Here is an 18,366-nt window from a genome sequence, read left to right on the forward strand (position 1 = left end):
TACAAATCGTCCAGGAATTCGCGAGGTCTTATGTTTGGTGGCCCAGAATTGACACGCAGATTGAAAATTTCGTGATTGAAATTTGCAAACCATGTCAAGATTACAGGCAAAGTGCTCCCAAGACACCTGCACATTTCTGGACGAAACCCGAAATACTTTGCGGCAGGGTTCACATCAATATTGCGGGTTCAGTCGAAGGCGTTTGTTTTCTTGTGGCAGAGGATGCGTTTTCGAACTGGGCTGAGATCGAGATTATATGTTATCTCTTAGTCCTCTTCAGTGATCGAAAAGTTGCGCATAATGTTCGCATCGTACGGTCTACCAGATCTTATAGTGTCTGACAATGGGACTGCTTTCTCAAGCAAGGAATTCGAGGAATTCCTAAAGCTAAACGGCATCCAGGTTATGTACACAGCGCCGTATTATCCTTCAAGCAATGGAAGAGCAGAAGGATGGTTCGCGAGCTCAAGTGTGCATTCAAGAACCAGAGACAATGCACAGTGGCGTATAGTTTCTCGTTTCTTGTTCACGCAGCACCCACCCCTCATTCTGAGACCGGAAAGTCGCAGCTCATGTTGGGGCGGAATTTCCACTCTGCCCTGTCAAGACTTCACCCCGACATGGAAAGCGCGGGCTTGTGTCAACGTGTGCCGTCAAAGGTTTTCAAGTGTGGGGATGCTGTGTGCGTGAGAAATTGTAGCCGAGGGCCTACATGACTAGCCGCTCAGGTGTTACGCCGTCTGGGCCACGTCATGTACGAAGTTCAGACGTCTGAAGAGAGTGTGCATAGACGTCATCGGGACTATCTGCGAAAGGCATGGGTGTCGGAACCGGCAGCTCCAACTAATGCAACCAGTGATTTCTTCAGATTCCTACCGACTCCAAGCACAGAACCCGAACTACCGAAGGCTGAGGCACAGCTGGTTCTTAGACGGTCTACTCGTGAACGACGACCTGTGCAGCGCTACGGTATTAACTGACGGGGAAGGGGCGCGATAACATGCCGATGTGGCCATTCTGTGTACCGTGTTGCTTTCGCGCGCCGATATCACCGAGTGTGTTATCCTGTGATCATGTGATGTTCGACACCTTTTTCCAATTGATTATATATGTACCCTGTTCTTGTACGCTTGTTTCAATAAACGTTTTGCCTTCGGCTTCGACGCGTCCAACTCTTCTTCTTCTGTTGGGCGCAGGCCAACTCGGAGACCACGGACACGGCACACAGTGACGAGCGGCTAGACATGGCGTAGTATTGCTTTCGCAATAAAAGGTGCCATAGTGGAGAACTACAGAGTAATTTCGACCACATGGGGATCTTTAACGTGCACTGACATCGCACAGCTAGGTCGCGGACAACGTTTGTAAACGTTGGTCGCGGACGCCTCCCTGTTTCGCCTCCGTCGAAGCGCGGCCGCCAGCGGCAGGGTTCGAACCCGGGTACTCCGGTACAGTAGTCGAGTATCTTAACCACTGCGTCATCGCGGCGGGGCGTTTTTAGTAGTAGTAGTGGTTTTTTTATTCACGTGAAAAAAAAAACGGAAGCAAAAAGATATTTGCCAACCCCGATATATCTGCTATCTAATCATCAGAAGCACGTAACTGGAGAGGAAATCAAAGAGGTGAGCGACAGGAAGGAAGGACAGGGTAGGTAAAAATAAAAGGTATGTACACTGTGTTACAGGGGAGCAGTAGGATGCATAAGGCCAGCCCGTAAATTTTCTTAGTTCACTGGAGCACTCGGCACTGCGGGTGGGCCTCCACACAAGCGATTACACTGTCACTGACGGTCGATGTGGGGCGATGGGCCGTTATCGTTCGAGATAGCACACATATAGAGCGTTCGGTCACTGCTAGCACTGTCTGGCGAAGTGGAACAGACGGGACGTCAAGCCCGCCTGTTCGAAGTATTTACGCACTCTGAGATATGTTCGGTCGCGGACGCGTGCACTGCCCGACGGCCACAGGAGCGCATCGACGTTGTCCGGGATTGCACCCTGCGCTCTGTAAACCGCCAACAACTCGCGGTGTGGTTCGGCTAGCGCAGCACAGTGCATTAGAATATGGTCGAGAGTTTATACCCCGCCGCAGCCGACACACACGTCACTGGCCGCTAGTCCGTGGAAATAATAATTGGTTCACAGGAGAAAGGAGCAGTATCTGTCACACTTATTTCTGTGGACCCCTGAACCGCCGTAAGGGAAGGTGGGAGGGAAAGTAGAAAGGGAGAAATAGGAGTCATAGTGGATGGCTACGAAGTAACTTCGAGCACCTGGGGATCTTTAACGTGCACTGACATCGCACAGCACACCGACGCCTCGTCGTTTCGCCGCCGGCGGTCGGGATCGAACCCTCGAAATATACTTCCGATGTCTCTGGCTCTGCTCTATACCATCATGTGTTACGTTATCACTGCCGCGGTGGAGCAGTGGTTACGACGCCCGACTACGTACTGCACCGGCGTACCTGTTCTCGAGCCCGACCGCCGGCGGCTGCGTTTCGATGGAGGCGAGACAGAGTGTCCCTGTGTGCTGCGAGTTGTCAGTGCACGTTAAAGAACCCCAGGTGGTCGAAATTTCCGCAGTCCTCCACTACGGCGTCTCTCATGGGGATCTCTTTGCGACGTTAAACACTACAAGCCAAACTAAACCAGTTTAGAGGTTGCATTTATGTTTGCATAATCTTTAAATAAGGTTATTACAACTTTGACGTTTCAGAAACTTTACGGGGAAAAATACATCAAAAGCAGTGCTTCAACGTTTGATCAAATGTTGTAGTAATTATAATAATAGTAAAATAAATATTGGTTCACAGGAAGGGAAAGGCGCAGTATCTGCCACACTTGTTTCTGTGGACATCTGACCCGCGCCGTAAGGGAATGGTGAAAAATGGGAGTAAAAATGAAAAGAGAAAAAAAGGAGCCGTAGTGAAGGGCTACGGAGTAATTTTGACCACCTGGGGATCTTTAACGTGCACTGATATCGCACAACAATCGGACGCCTCTCCATCGAGATGCAGCTGCTGGCGGTAGGGGTCGAACCCAGGAACTCCGGCACAATAGTCAAATGTTGTAAATGGATTCATGTTGGCTCCGTGCACGGCGCCAGGCAAGGAATGGTCGGCGCAGCGTTCAGCGCCACTTAATTCTGCGTCCAGAATGGGAAAGTGCCTCGTGTGCATAAAGCATTTCTTATATCACAGCGCAAGTACAATATCTAAGTGAAAGCGTTCGAGTACAATATCGCCCCTCATTAAGAAAAGCCCAATATACCCTTTATAAAAACCCCGCCGGTGTGGCACAGTGGTTACGGCGCTCGACTACTGTTCCCAAGGACGCAGGATCGAATCCCGGTCTCGGCGGCCGCTTTTCGATGGAGGCGAAAAGCAAGGCGCCCGTGTGCTGTGCGATGTCAGTGCACGTTAAAGAACCCCAGGTGGTTCTGGAGTGCTCCACCACGGCGTTTCTCATTGGTTAAACCCCACAAACCAAACCAAACCTTCATAAAACAGATTGGAAAATTGTGAAGCCTCACGGGAGTCACCGGCACATGGACAGGAGCTCAATGCATAGAGATGCTCATTTAAACAAAATTTCCGACGAATTTTTTCGTTTCCTTGTGCACTGATATGTTCACAGAATTGGCATATATTCTGCAAAACACTGTGTATGCAGGGACATTTAAAATTAGCATACCCCTGGTCTCCCAGCAGGTGTTTCAGATTCGCACAATCTTCTCCTGGAGTCCAACATTCTGTTACGTGTACTGCACTAGCTCCGACATCTATACACGCGAACAGCGGCCGGGTCGCGTAGAGCTACAAAGCTGCAGTTTCAGCGACCGCACTATATGAACCAGTGGAGGTCACGTAACAACATATTAGACTTCTGGAGAGATTCGGTGAGTCACCAGTCCACAGAGCACCTGCTAAGGGTGTGTCCGGCTTCACAGCACACTTATATATCGTGCCATTTTAAAGATATATAGCTTCTAAATGTCGGTGTATATTTTGTCACAGTTCAAAGTACATGCCAACTGTGAACGAATGGCTGCCTACGTGGTGAAACGAGAAGTCCCATGCAGTGCCGGTGGCCACGCATGCGGCCCTCACGCGCTCACGGTGTTTTAAAAATACATCTCCTTAGAAATTATGTTTCGTAATTTTTCAATATGTTTTAGGGTGTATTGGTTTTTTTTTTTTTTTTTTTTCATCAAGGGCCGACATCGTACTTGCAAGAGAGCATATTGGCGGGCTAGTTGGTGCATAACAGAAATTAATGAAAAGCAACGCTAAAACGAAGAGGAAACGGTATTCGGAGAAGCCGTTACAACAGCTAGGTCTTAATTTGAGCAGCCAGATTTTATTATCGTTCGGTGCCACCATTGCTTCGGTGCAGCCACAGGTCTGTTTTTAACGCCATTCAAAACTTCTTAATAGAAACAAAACGTCTGCCTCGCTAATGTGCTTTGAATTTTTAATCTGTACATATAAACCTCAGTATTCTCTTACTGCGTGCGTTAGTAATTACCCTTTTTTTATGTTGGTTTTTGATATTTAGATTTCCTTCTCTATTCCCTATCATTAATTTCTACTTTTTTTTTTGCGATGTAATTATATACATTTCAAAATCTAATATCTCTGCACCCCAATTCTTGGCCGATTCCCCTGTGTGGGTATGTGCCATCAAATTAGAGGAGAGCAACAACCACACAACACAGGTCTCGTCTTCGTTTTCGCGCTGTTTTTCATTACTTTCTATCGTACTTGCACTGTGCAATCATTAAAATGCGTTTAAGACTTCCGTTTAATGTTTTCCTATGGGGCGCATTCCCACTTTGGACGCCGAAGGTGGTACGCGCGTCGCCCCGAAGTTAATTATATGTGCATGGAGCTATATACCAAGGTATGGTGGCTAGAAGGGACAGACATATGGGATGCCAGCATGGTCTGGTTCATATCGTATCGTCAAAACGGACCATCGATTATAACCTCTGTAGTGAGCAGAGCGTGATGAGCGACAACATTAAAGGCCCTTTTTTTTTCTTTATTTCTTTTTTTTTTAATTAAAAAGGCCTTGAATGTTGTTGCTACTTAAACCCGTCGCACGCACTGGCGCCACGCTATAGATCAGAATCGTCTTTGTCTAAATGTATCACGGCGGCGGCTCTAACTCGCGCACAAGGACGTCTGAGCGCACGATATACGCATGCATTGCCGAAACAGGAAACAAGCACGATTGCCGCTCGTTGTGTCTCACGGCGACGCGACACGTGCTTTTACGCTTGTTTCGGGAGGCAGAAGATGTGGACCAACCGTGCGCTGATGGCGGGCTTCATCTTAATCGCTTTGTTTTCATACATCTTAAAGAAACTGAAGAACAATTAGCTCTTCACGGGGTTAATTGTACCCCATTCGATAACGAACGTTCACAGTACTCAGATGTCAGATTATACAGATGAAAACTTCAGTGTCAAAAACTGGATGCCCTAAACAAAAAGGCGTGTTTTGTTTTTTGTTTGTTTGTTTTTTTTTTTCGAGAAGGAGTGAGCAATGGGCGACACTTCAAATTTACTTTGGTCGTCCGTCCACAACAATAGATTTTCGGAGGCTGGAAATGCCTCAAGTAACGTCACAAAGTCCTAAGTCTTAAATTTTGGTATCAGTTCACGCCGTATTTTTAGGTCACTGTAATGCCGTGCGCCGGTCTGTGGCGATTTTAGTAACTTAGGGCCGCGATGACAAATCACTGGAAAGCTTTGTTTCGCTTTCTTGTAGGAGATGCGCGCGCACATGCCAAAAATGTAGTACATGACGTGCTGACCGCAACCAACCGGATCGACCCATGGGTTCCTCGAACGATCGACTGCTCGAACTCGGGGTGCATAACACCTGGGCAGAATTGGTGGAAGCAGTGCGAGTCTCCCAATTAGAGAGACCAAGCACGACCGAGACGAGCAGTGTGATCCTTGCAAAAGTAGGCCTCAACCCAAACAGAGGAGTTAAAAAAAAGTCACAATTAGTAGGGAAAGCAAGAACACCTTGATAATCCCCCCCCCCCCCCCCCCCTCCTTTTGCTAGAATTTAATGTCGAAAGAAGGGCCAAACGAGCCGAAGCTCTAGAGCGACGGTTCAAGAACATGGGAGCGAATGAAGTAGTCTATGTTGATGCGGCAGGTGGCAGAACAGGTGCGGCGGTAGCCTCGGTAGTCGATGGCCGAGGGGCGCCGGTATCCGCAGCAGCCATCAAAGGCCGCAACATGGAGACTGCGGAGGAAGTTTCAATAGCGCTAGCTTACGTAGGAACGGAAGCCAAGTTCACAATTAGCGACAGCAAAACTGCCATCCAAAATTTTGAAAAGGGGAAGATATCGCCGGAGGCAGCCAAAATTCTATTCAAAAAACGCTGAATAGGAAAATTCAGTTAATTTGGACACCCGCTCACGCTGCCGTCCCTGGCGGCTCACGAGCTAGCCCGAGCTCTCTACTTCCGGGTAGCCGTCGAGCCCATCAAACACTGGGCATACGACGAGCGTCTGCAAAATTACGGGGAAATCATCGACCATTATAAATTGGGACGTAGACTGGTTCCCCCGCCAGATGTTAGCCTAAATAATTGAGAAGCTGTCGCGCGTGGAGGCGGCTACAAACATTTCCTGTATATTACTGGAAATATTTTTTTTTTAATTTTTCAATAATACGTTCATGAACCCGGTCTGGGCGTGTCACGCGCTACCACACCTTAGGAACAATGATCTGTGCAAACACTGTGGAGCGAGAGGGACCCTCGACCACATAATTTGGTAGTGCCCACAATCTCCGGGGATAGGACAAAATATTACAAGTAGAGTGCATGGACTCAAGGGCCTTATCATCGCTCTCTCTTGAACTTTATTAGAACAACTAACCTTTTTTCTTTCATTTAATACCCCCCTTAATTTTTACATATTCTATTATGACCTGAGGCAAAAAACAATGTTATAAAAAAAAAAAAGAAGAAGAAGCCTGGGATACCCTGCTGCGAAGCGCGGACCCTGCGATCCAGCACCGCACCGTCCATCTGGCGGAAGAGGCCGCAACAAGTCAAGGGTTACCTGCTAGCCTCTAATCCGCGGGCGCACGAATCCCCGCCTTCTCCGGCACGCGTGCCGGGGGCGGGGAAGAGGACGCCCATTTTCGATGGAAATAAAAGTTGTGCGACCAACCAACCAACCGGATCGACGCAGCGCTGAGCAGGCGTCTGTTAATGTCTTGCGATGCCACGTTTTGGCCACTATGTAGCCAAGTGCTAGCACGAATCATGGAGGGAGAAAACGATTTTCCTTCTTTTGAGCTACAGCTAGATCGATGAACATCTGCAAGTGGCTCCATTGCGGCGCTATCAACTGCGCGACGCGTTGATAGGGCGCGCGTTCGTTCACACCTCGAATACATCGCGAGAGATAACAGTGTATTATGCTCGTCCTATGCGAGGGAATACGCAGGAAGCAAAGCGAAGACAGTGAATATGGAATGCTATGTCTTCGTAAAGTGCCTGCCACCCAATTCGTGGCTTCAATATCGGCGACTTGAGGAATTCGCGATGTTATATTAATCGCAATAGGCTATGTTTATCTTGCACTCTAAATAATATATATATATATATATATATATATATATATATATATATATATATATATATATATATATATATATATATATATATATATATATATATATATATATATATATATATATATATATATATATATATATATATATATATATATATATATATATATATATAGCTCCTTTCCTGTCACGTCGCGCGTTACCTGGAAGCGCCCGAGATGTTCATCTAGCGAGCGATATTTACTTCCTGTAATGAAGTCATCGCAGTTCTTGATAACAGCTTATGTGAGCTGTGCGTCATCTCGCTCTCATTTCCTTGCGATGAGTCGGCGACGCAAACATCCTCTAAACCTTACAAGCGCCTCTTTATCAACACGTTGTCCGCTTTGGCAGCTACCCTTCTAATTTCTCGTATATGCTTCTTGATGAGCAGGGTGAACATTTTTTTTCTCTCTCTCTCATTGTACCCGCATATAGGACGCGTGAGCTCTGTTGCTCATTAATTAAGCTCCGTATTGGAGTTGGAGATTGTCTCACCATAATCGGTTTCGAAACAAGCTTAATAATTTTGCATTGAGGAAGTTAATGTATTCTTATTATATACCGCTTGCGATGGCAACTACAGGTAAAAGCAGCAGACGCACGAAAAAAAAAAAAAAAGTGAAATCCTGCGGTATTACTTCTCCGCATAGTTCCGGCGCCACGCAGAGCAACTCGCTTTGGCGAGCGCCGATATGCTTGTTGATTGCTTCTCGAGCGCCGGCCAGCGCATCAGGTATTATACTCTCGCGCGCTTCGTTCCATCTCGTGATGCGTCGGTGAACCAGTGGCAATGCGCGGCTGAAGCACGTCATTGTAGCAGGTTGATAAAAAGCTGCGACCCGCCAGTAATGAGCAGCCGTGTCTAAAGAGTTGACGAGCAGACGGCTCAAGCGAAACGAGGCCTAACGCAGACTTGGCGCTTCCTCTCTCCCTCGAGCGTTGGCTGACGCGTTCCTTTTTTCGAGCGCATTCCAGCACCCCCGGTCGCGAAGCGCTGGAACCTGACGTCAAACGCGGCCTCGTGAGCGCACCGGTGCCGCGAGTCGCTGCGGAGCACGCGGGAGCGGTCGTCAAAATAAAGGAGCGCGCTCGACAACTGCGGCTTCGCGGACACACTGCGCGTGCGCCGCGGCTGTTCACGCATTGTGGGATAGCTGGCTTGACCCGCATAATTAGTCCTCGCGAAATCGGCCGTTCGAGAGGCCGGGACGAAGTAATTTGGAGGCAGTTTTTGCCCATCGAGTGAGGCCGGGGACGTCCGAGCGGCGCAGCGGACGAGCCGGCGCCGATATGCGAGGATCGCGGCACTTCGAGGGCTGCTGAGGGCCCCGCGGGAACCACCGGCGCGCAGAGCCCCAAGCTCCGGAGAAGGCCGCAGACATGCCAAGCTTTACGGGCACCGTCAAGCTGAAGATATGCGAAGCCGTGGAGCTCAAGCCGACAGACTTGACCACCCGGCACGCGAATGTGGTCGGCTCGAAGCCTCAACTGATGCTGATAGACCCCTACGTGTCCATCAATGTCGATGATATCCTCATCAGCCGATCCAGCACCAAGCAGCGGACCTTCAAGCCCGTCTGGAACGAGTACTTTACGGCCGAGGTGCACGGCGCCCAGAACCTGGGATTCACTGTGTTCCACGCGGCACTGCCTTCGGACGACTTCGTCGCGAACTGCAGCGTCTCTTTCGACGAGCTGGCCAACTCGGCCAAGGAGCAGGGCAGCAACGAGAACGACATTTGGGTAAGCGCGGCCATTCCTTCAATCGCGTCGTCCCCTCTTCTCCCCACCCCCTGGCCGCCACCGCCGCTCCGATCCCCGGCCGCCGCGGATAAATCGGGAAACATTCGGCCGGTCGGAACGCCCATTCACCACTGCGACGCGATGTCCACCCCGAGTACTGAGCGGTATTGTCGTGTGCTGGCGATCGCGTGCGCTGTCTTGCCCGCAGCGCGCGGTGACTGCTGGCTGCAGTATCGCCAACTGCACGGATGTTATACGCCGTGCCAAGGTGTGTTGCGCCGGCCGGCGTGCTCGGCCCGCCTCACGAGCCAAAATCGCCAGATTATTGTTTACCTTGCGACGAGCGTCTCAAGGTCTTTTCGAGCGCTGCTCAGGGGCTTGTGAAATCACCGTCTTCCCCCGCTCACGGACCCGGCCTCCTTGCCACTTTCATGTTTACTCCTCGCAAAGGCATGTAGACTGGGCGGCCGCAATTAAGAACGCGTCGAGTGACTCGGCCGAGCGTGGTTGATTGCGGTCAATTTGTCGGCGGGTGACGGAGCGCGAAAGACTCAGCCATTGTCTCCAGGCGATGGCGTGTAACAGATATTCCGCGCGCCGCCGCCACCATCGTAACGGGACTCCGGCCGTTGCAGTGTGTATGCCGCGCTCCTAGTCGTGCTGCTAACCGCGTCTGCACTCGACACTTATATACGTGTAACATGCACACGGGGTCGATGGAAGACTTCGAATTCCGAGTTCAATAACGAAATCTGCAGGCGTCGTCTGTTGCACTGTGTGTGCATATACATATGCAAAACCTCTGTCAAGCACACTCTCAAAAGTTACTCATTATTATTATTATTACACGACGGAAAGGCGTCCACAAGGCGTAAAGATGTTATGCCCTCAACATCTTTGTCCACTGTGTTGAGCTTGTCTGAGCACCTCACTTGGTTTCTGTTTATGTAGATGACTGCACTTATATTCAGCGAGTGCAAGGATTGCATTTTGCACATACGCTGCATGATGAATACCAACAAGGTATATTTTCCAAGCTTGCTTGACATTTATATGCGTCTACACACAACAGTTTTGTGAAGTGTCCTCTTTTTTTTCATTGGCTGCCATGACACAGTTTCACCATTGAAGTATTGAAGCTGTAGCACAACAAACTTGCTTTAGAGATTAATGGGCCTAAAACTGACGCTTACAAGACAAGAAGCTAGGATTTGGAAGGTAAAACAGACTGAATGGAAGTTACCCAGATTTGTTGATGTGTAGAGCAATCCTTTTCATGCACTGTCATAGCCCTGTCACCATCATTCCAAATTACTTTTTGTGCACCCAGAGAAACAGTGACAAAAAAGAAATAGTGGATAGTTGCAGTAATGTGTAGGGGCGAGTTCGAAACAGCTAGTTGTCAAGACACAGCTGTTTAAAACATGTTGTACATCTGAATGAAAGCTTGCCTATTGATGCTGCCTCTCACTTTTGTTATTTTTGCATTGCGAAGTCTGTGTCTAGCACTAACAGAAAAATGTGTGCTGTTTGACAGATTGACCTTGAACCTGGAGGGAAGATTCATGTGGTCATCGAATTGGTCTCAGGTAAGCTTGCTATTTGCAGGTAGATACTTGCTTTTTTGTAATCGTACCATCTGAATGGACTTGCTAAAGAGAGAGTAGTTTTTTAAAGACCTGGTTCTGCTGAAAGTAAGGTGAGCATCTAATTCTAACAGAAACATCAGCAGCAAGTTCTAGTGTTGCGTATTGAAGGCTAAAGTTCTGCAGTAAATTGTCATTTCTTTTAATTAGTAGTGGGTCTGTAAAATTTAATACATGAGGGTACTGCTGTTGCAACTGCTTCTCACCGTCAGCTCTTTTGCAGTCACCTTCTGTATCTTTCAATCCATTTGTTGACGTGGTGAACCGTGGCAATTCACTAAGCATGCAAGTTTCGGCCTCATAATTCCAATATATAAGGATACTAATTTGAGTTCCTGAATTAACATGCATTACAGGTGCATTACATTACAGGAATGTTGCTTTGACTTAGCTGGACATGTTGGTTGTATTGCCATTGATTAGTTCTGATCCTTGGTGGAGGCTATTGCCCCCATGTTAACCTAAGTTACTTGTGCACCAATGAACCAGCATAAATTACTTGTGTGCCTACCAACACAAAGCTGAAGGCACTAATGATAGGTAGCACTGTAAAATTTTTATGTCGATTCACTGTGTGCTATGTGCGTTGCAATCACGGAATGCTTGCATGATTTGCAAAGCTCGTCTTTTGAGAATGAGAGCACCAAAGCACAGTGTTAAGCTGCTGCAAACATTAGGTGGAATGCTGAATTGTTCCTGTTCATCGCTTACTCAAACTTGCTCGAGCTCCACCAGAGTGAATTAATGGTTAGGGCAATTCATAGCTGATCCCAAGAATGCGTGCATGTTCGAACCTGGCCACAGCAGCCACTTTTCTATGTTAATGCATGTTTAAAGAACCCCAAGTGATCGAAATTTCCGGAGCCCTTTATTGCGACGTCCCTTATTGTCTGAGTCACTTTGGCACGCTATACCCCTTAAACCAAACTACTAAACTGGCTGAAACATTGTGAAGCTTACTGTGGAAAGTCAGCATTTTAGCATAGTATTACGATAGTAGCTCCACACTGTTAGTAACGCTATGCTGAAATGTTATATAATGTTGTTATAGAGCTCTTAAAGATGGATCACGACAACATACTTGAGGGCTGGATAAAGCAATACTTGATGATGTGCCTACTTAGGATCTGTGTGATGCAAAACACTATTTCAGCTGCAGGAACTAGAGCATGCAAGATGCACTGCAACAAGAAGTACTGTTTACAAGAAAATACAAGTCACCTGCATCTTGCCTCCTCATATCCTTCATTTTCCATAATATGGATGGCTAGAGTGGCAGTGTGTCACAAACCCCCACTTTTACGGTCAACAGAGGTGTGGGATCCCCTTTACGGTTACCCGTCGTCACTCTATGAGGTTTGAGAACACTGTTAAAAGTTAGACCGGTCAACCCGTGAAGTAAGTGTGTCGGTGTGTGATTGAGGAAGAAGTTCAAGAAAGTCACTTTCTTTTACAAACAATTGAATATTTATGGATAGTAGTCCAAATTACACTGCATAATATTAGAATACAATAAAAAGCAAAATGCCACGGCACGATAGTGAAAAAAAGAAGATTCGGTAAATGACAAAAGGAAAACCCGACAATAACAAAACACTGTGATAAAGGAAGACTATAAAGATAACAAAGCAAGTATTCTAAATATGATAAGTAGGGGCAAGAGCTACAAAGAAAACACAGCGTAAGAATACCAAGTCAGATCAAGGTTAAACCAAGGCGAAAACAATATTCTATTAACCGACAGTCTGTGGCAAAATGGAATTCTTACGGCTTTCTTGTTAGATGAGGTGTCGAAGTCGGGTAGCGGCGGCCGTACAGATAAGGAGAATGATGAGTTGATCATGGGCTCGGTGAAACACAAGATGCTTTCCCAGAGCGGCCGCGAGAGAGGCTCAGAAGACTGAATCTTCCCAGAACGCACTGTCGCGGGTGTGCTGTGGTATGCCTTTTTATACTCTCGGCTGGCTGTGCTGTGGCCGCGTCAAGGACTCGCGGTTGCTGCCTCTGGATTTATGTCGAAGCCTGCTCAGAGGAGCGGGAAGATCCCGTAGCTTCCGCTGTATATGTGAGGCCGGAAATCTCGTAACTTGCACTCTATAGGTGAGGCAGCTTGTGACACAGTGGCTTTTTTTAGTCTTTTGCTTGAGCTAGCTTTTAATTTATGTGACATTGTGCTGTATATTTGTCAGTGTGGTGTGTGGTAACTGCTTGGTGCTAGTCATTCAAAAATTTGTGAAGGTGCACAGCTATCTGTACAATTTCACATTTGCAGTTGCAGGAAACACTGTGCAGACCCCCCCCCCCCCCTCCTACACACACACACACACTATTCTTTTTTTTTTTAGTTAGAAAAAAGTTTACTTGGCTTCTCATTGGTCAAATTAACACATATTATTATTATTATTATTGTTGTTGTTGTTGTTGTTGTTGTTGTTGTTGTTAGCAGTTTAGCCTGTATGAATTTAACGTCATGCCGTTTGGGTTGTCCTACGCGCCTGCCACCTTCAAGCGCATGATGGACACAATTCTAAGTGAACTCAAGTGGCACGACTGTCTATGTTACCTGGACGATGTTGTTGCATTTTCCGAAGATTTTGTATCCCACCTGGACCACCTCAAGCATGTGTTGCAGTGTTTAACTGACGCCGGCCTCCAACAAAATTTGAAAAAGTGCTGCTTCGCGGCTCAGCAGTTCCTATATTGGGACATGTTGTTTCTAAAGACAGGGTTCTTCAGATCCTGCAAAACTGTGTGCAGTCGCCGAGTTTCTATGCCCGACTTCACTAAAAGAGCTACGTAGCTTTACCGGGCAGTGTTGATATTTTGGTCAGTTCGTCCACAATTTCGCTTCAATCGTCTCACCGCTGACTGAGCTCCTTGCCGGTGACACCATTCTTTCGTCTTGGACATCCGGCTGTGATGAGGCTTTCTTGACGCTTCAGCGCCTTCTAGTATCACCTCTGATTCTCCGCCATTTTGACCCTGGGGCGCCTACTGAACCAGCAATGTGGATCTCGGCACTGTTTTTGCACAACGAAAGCCTGGCTGCCATGAATTGCTTATTCCAGCCGCACTTTAACAAAGGCCGAAAATTATTCTGTCATGGAAAAAGAGTGCTTGGCAATCATTTGTGCTGTCGGGAAGTTGTGCCCTTACCTCTACAGTCGTCCCTTCTCTGTTGTCACAGATCATCATTCACTCTGCTGGTTGTCCACCCTTACAGACCCATCCGGCCGTCTTGCTCATTGGGCGCTGTGCTTACAAGAGTACGACATTCAGTTTACCAACCGGCCTGGCCCTAAGCATTCCGTTGCCGACATCTTGTCTGGATCACCTCTCCAATGCGACCCTGAATCGACAGCCCTCACAATTGGTGACTCATTTTCCATGGACATTGCTGACATGCTGAATGAACAAAGGCTGAACCCCTGGATCACTTCCCTTCTAGTTTTTCTAACTACACCTTCTCTGTGCCCCGCCTCTTGGACTCTTTGCCGCCAAGCCCGTCATTTTGCCATATACGACAACATGCGTTACCGCCGAAATTACCTTCCCAACGGACGGAAGTGGCTCCTTGTCATTCCTCGACGTCTCCGTTCAGACATATGCTACATTTCACGCCGACCCGCAGTATGCCCACGCCGGAGTGTTGAAGACTTACAGCCGTCTTCATCTCCACTATTACTGGTGGGGCATGTACTGTTTTGTTCATCATTAAGTCCGCTCGTGCCAGGAGTGCTAACATCGCAAAAACTCTCCGTGTTGATCCACCGCTCCGATGCAGCCCTTGCCCTGTCCCAGCCAGCCATTCGACCGTATGGGAATTGATTTTTATGGGCCACTGCCAATCACTCCAGCTGGCACCCGTTGGCTCATCGTGGCAGTCGATCACCTTACCCACTATGCAGAAACATCTTCCCTACCTTCCGCATCGGCACAAGGCGTCTTTCATCCTTCACCACCTTGTTCCGCGCCACGGTTCGCCTAAAGAACTGCTGAGTGACCGTGGCCGCGTTTTTCTCTCCGAGACCGTCGAAGCCCTCCTTCAACAATGCTGCATTGTTCATCATTCTACTTCGGCCTATGACCTGCAAACAAATGGTATGACGAAACGTTTTAACCGCACTTTAGGTGATATGCTAGCCATGTGGGTCGCGTCCGACCACTCAAACTGGGACTGACTTCTCCCGTTCGTCACATACGCTCACAGTACTGCCACACAAAGTATGACAGGCTACTCCCCTTTTTCCTTCTCCACGACCGTGAACCTACTATGGACACTGTCCTCCCTTATCGCCCTGATAACTCTGAATCGACCACACTATCTCAAGCAGCGGCATATGCAGAAGAATGTTGCCAGCTTGCTTGATCATTCACAACTCAGAACCAGAGTCACCAGAAGTCCCTTTACGCAACCGACATGTCCAGCTCCATCCTATATGACAGACTCCCTTGTGTGACTTTGGGTTCCTGCTACAGCCTCCGGCCTCTCTCCCAAACTCGCTTCCAGATACCATGGTCCATATCATGTTATTTTCCAGGCATCACCAGTGAACTACATTATCGAATCGGTTGCACCTGCGCAGTGTACGCATCACCGCAGGCTTGAAACAGTACACGTTGACCACCTCAAGCATTGTTACAACCCGCCTGTTGTGTCTACGCCTTGAGTCGGCAGGATGCCTCCTTTCTCTCCAAGGGAGTAATTGTAGTGTAGCACTAACACACAGTGACTTTGTAGAAGTTGTGGAAAAAGACGAGCCTAGGTAGAAAGGTGTGTGGTGTGACAAAGACGACGCACGAAGAAGAGGATGCAAAAGACTCGCCGGTTAGTTGAGCGCTCAGCCGAAACGCTGGACTGGCATAGAACTCACCCTTACACTTATAAAATGGGAAACTTTCCCTAAAAAAGGGTGTGCAGAAGAGATATTTGTGTTTATATGACTGTTTGCATGTCTTGTGTTGAACACAAGCTGAAACATAATATTGGGTGAGTGTTTCCAGCATGCACTTACAAGAAGGCATGAGAAGCAGGTCTGGTCAAAAATTCTAGTGATTCCTAGTTGTAAAAGTTGAACCTTAGACGAGGGAAAATGTAGAAATGCTCACGCAATGGGTATTTAGTGTATGCTTAAAGGGTAGCTCTTGGGGTTTCTCGAGGTTAACATGTCCTAATGAAACTCATTTTATGGGTTTTCCTCTCATTTCGTCCATCCTTAGTAGCCATGCACTGTACAAGTCCAGCACAATTGAATTTGAAGCTCGCAGTTTCAGTGCTATCGGTTCAGAAGGTTTCCACTGGCAGCATTGTATTTTGGACACTGGAGACATTCCTGCATGTTGATACCCACTGCACTAACCAAATTCTGAGGCTTGCTCACGCAGTTTATGAAACTGTTCCATCATTTGCAGTTGTTACTTCAGTTATTCATTGCGCATGCAAAGGTTTTTCCAGTAATGTTTTGCGACGTCAGCGCTGCAGAACTCGCAGCATCGTCCCTGACCACGGACTGAATTTAAGTTTTGGTCTGCAGTGTGTGCTGCTTTAAAATGATTCTGCTCGATTTTTTTTAAACAATTTGTCATGGTAGAGGGAGAGGGGACTCTAAGGAATGCGATGTGGCTATCAACCTAAAATATTCATTGAAAACCTTTTGGAATTTCTCTCTAAACACTGAGGTAGAATTCGCAGCCGTCCACTAGAGCAGTTGAGGAGAGCATGTTGCTGGGCTAGTTGGTGATCTATGAAGTCAAGAATTTAGAGCAAAAATAAAGAAATGGACGAAGAAGGACACATAAAACGATTGACTAGTGCTAGTTAATCGTCTTATGTGGCCTTCTTTGTCCATTGTTCTTTATTTTTGCGATAAATTCTTGAATCCACTAGAGCATTGATTGGTACAATGAAAGTGTGCTTCGCTCGTGCAGAAACAATCTCCACATGCTGTGAGCACGTATCGGTACGGGTGTACTTAGTGTCCGAAATAGGCTGTTCCAGGGATTTCTATCAGTCATGCAGCAACAGCAGTACTTCGTGCCGTACAAGGTCATCCTAAGGCGTATTTAAAGCTTGTGGCATGGCATTGGGATTTGTCAAGACTTGGGGGAGCATTCTTTTCTGCCAATGAGCATGTGTTTAACTCTCCTCCCGCATTGTGCAGCGGACAATGTGGCGGCAGAGAAGCCCCGCGAATTCAAACAACGGCAGGGGCTCAACCGGCGACGGGGCGCCATGCGTCGCCGAGTGCACCAGGTCAATGGGCACAAGTTCATGGCCACCATTCTGCGGCAGCCTACCTTCTGCTCCCACTGCCGCGAGTTCATCTGGTGAGGCTCTCATTGATGCACTGCAAAGGCTGAATCTCAGATGCTGTGCGGACGATGCCTTGCACCATCCCCATTTGCTGTTCTGGGATAGAGCAGAAACGCTGCCATGTTGTTGTTTTTTTTGTGGTACCTTTTAAATAGGAGAACTTTTGGTTATAAGAGATGGCTAGGGGGATGATACTACTAAGTGCAAATCACCTGGGGCTAGAGCACTGCAGTGCAGGGCGACAATAGGAAAGGCTGCATTGCAGAGCATAATGTGGAGAGGTCTTGGAAAGAGGTTGTGTGGAAAGAGGAGGGCAGCGTAAGCTGAAGGTGTGCTAATGATGAGAGAAGTTGAGATATGCACACTGCTATAAATTGCCTATGTTCTAGCTGGCCCACTAGCTTGTACTGAAAATAAATTGCGGCGGAGTTATTGACCCAGGGGTGGATGTGCTGCTCCATTCTGCCCCAAACTGCTTTTCCTGCTTCACCCTGCACCAAAACCGGTTTCCACGGTGTTTTGCTGCCATATTTAGGTGAACGACGACAGTACACTTTTGGAAGAGGTGTAACGCATCTTGCACTGGGCTGAATACAACATTTTCGAGAACTAGGGAGCTGTTGACCATAAAAATTGTTTGTTTTGAAGTAAATCCAATATCACCTGCAAGCGACTGGAGGTGATTAATTGTGAAAACACGTACTGGGCATATGACATAGCACATCTTCCCAGCCTTCTGAATCGCCGATGGAAAGAGAGGCGAAAGCAGTGAGTGAAGCAGATAGTACAAACTGCCACAAACCGTGGGCAAACTTATCCAGCTGCAAAAACTGCACAAGTTGTTGCAATGCTCATGCTGTGAAAACGAGCAGATACTCCTCCATCGAGCCTTTTTTTTCAAAGACAAGCTTGTCAGGCCTACATCAGACAAAAGCGAGCCTGAAGCTTTAAGGTACGTATGGTGCGCCAAAGGTGCTAATCACTAGAAACCTTCTCAAGGGTGTTGAAAAGCCA

The 18,366-nt window shown here is 47.6% G+C and overlaps 1 protein-coding gene across 3 annotated transcripts in view; it reads left to right on the top strand.

Annotated features, from left to right (window-relative positions):
- The first annotated feature begins 8,719 nt into the window (after window positions 1–8,719).
- Window positions 8,720–18,366, top strand: part of Pkc98E (Protein kinase C) — a 61,297-nt gene continuing 51,650 nt past the window's right edge. For 2 of the 3 annotated variants that reach the window (XR_014701402.1, XM_084581782.1), the window contains exons 1-3: window positions 8,720–9,393; window positions 10,931–10,982; window positions 17,201–17,366. Coding sequence is in view for 2 of the 3 variants with exons in the window: in XM_084581782.1 (XP_084437908.1) it covers window positions 9,031–9,393; window positions 10,931–10,982; window positions 17,201–17,366 (581 nt within the window). In the remaining variant the exon portion in view is untranslated. The remainder of the gene's footprint in view (window positions 9,394–10,930; window positions 10,983–17,200; window positions 17,367–18,366) is intronic. The other variant, XM_084581783.1, reaches the window with a different exon arrangement.

The sequence above is a fragment of the Amblyomma maculatum genome, chromosome 10, assembly GCF_055883805.1.
Source record: "Amblyomma maculatum isolate TAMU_Amacu chromosome 10, ASM5588380v1, whole genome shotgun sequence".
NCBI lineage: Eukaryota > Metazoa > Arthropoda > Arachnida > Ixodida > Ixodidae > Amblyomma > Amblyomma maculatum.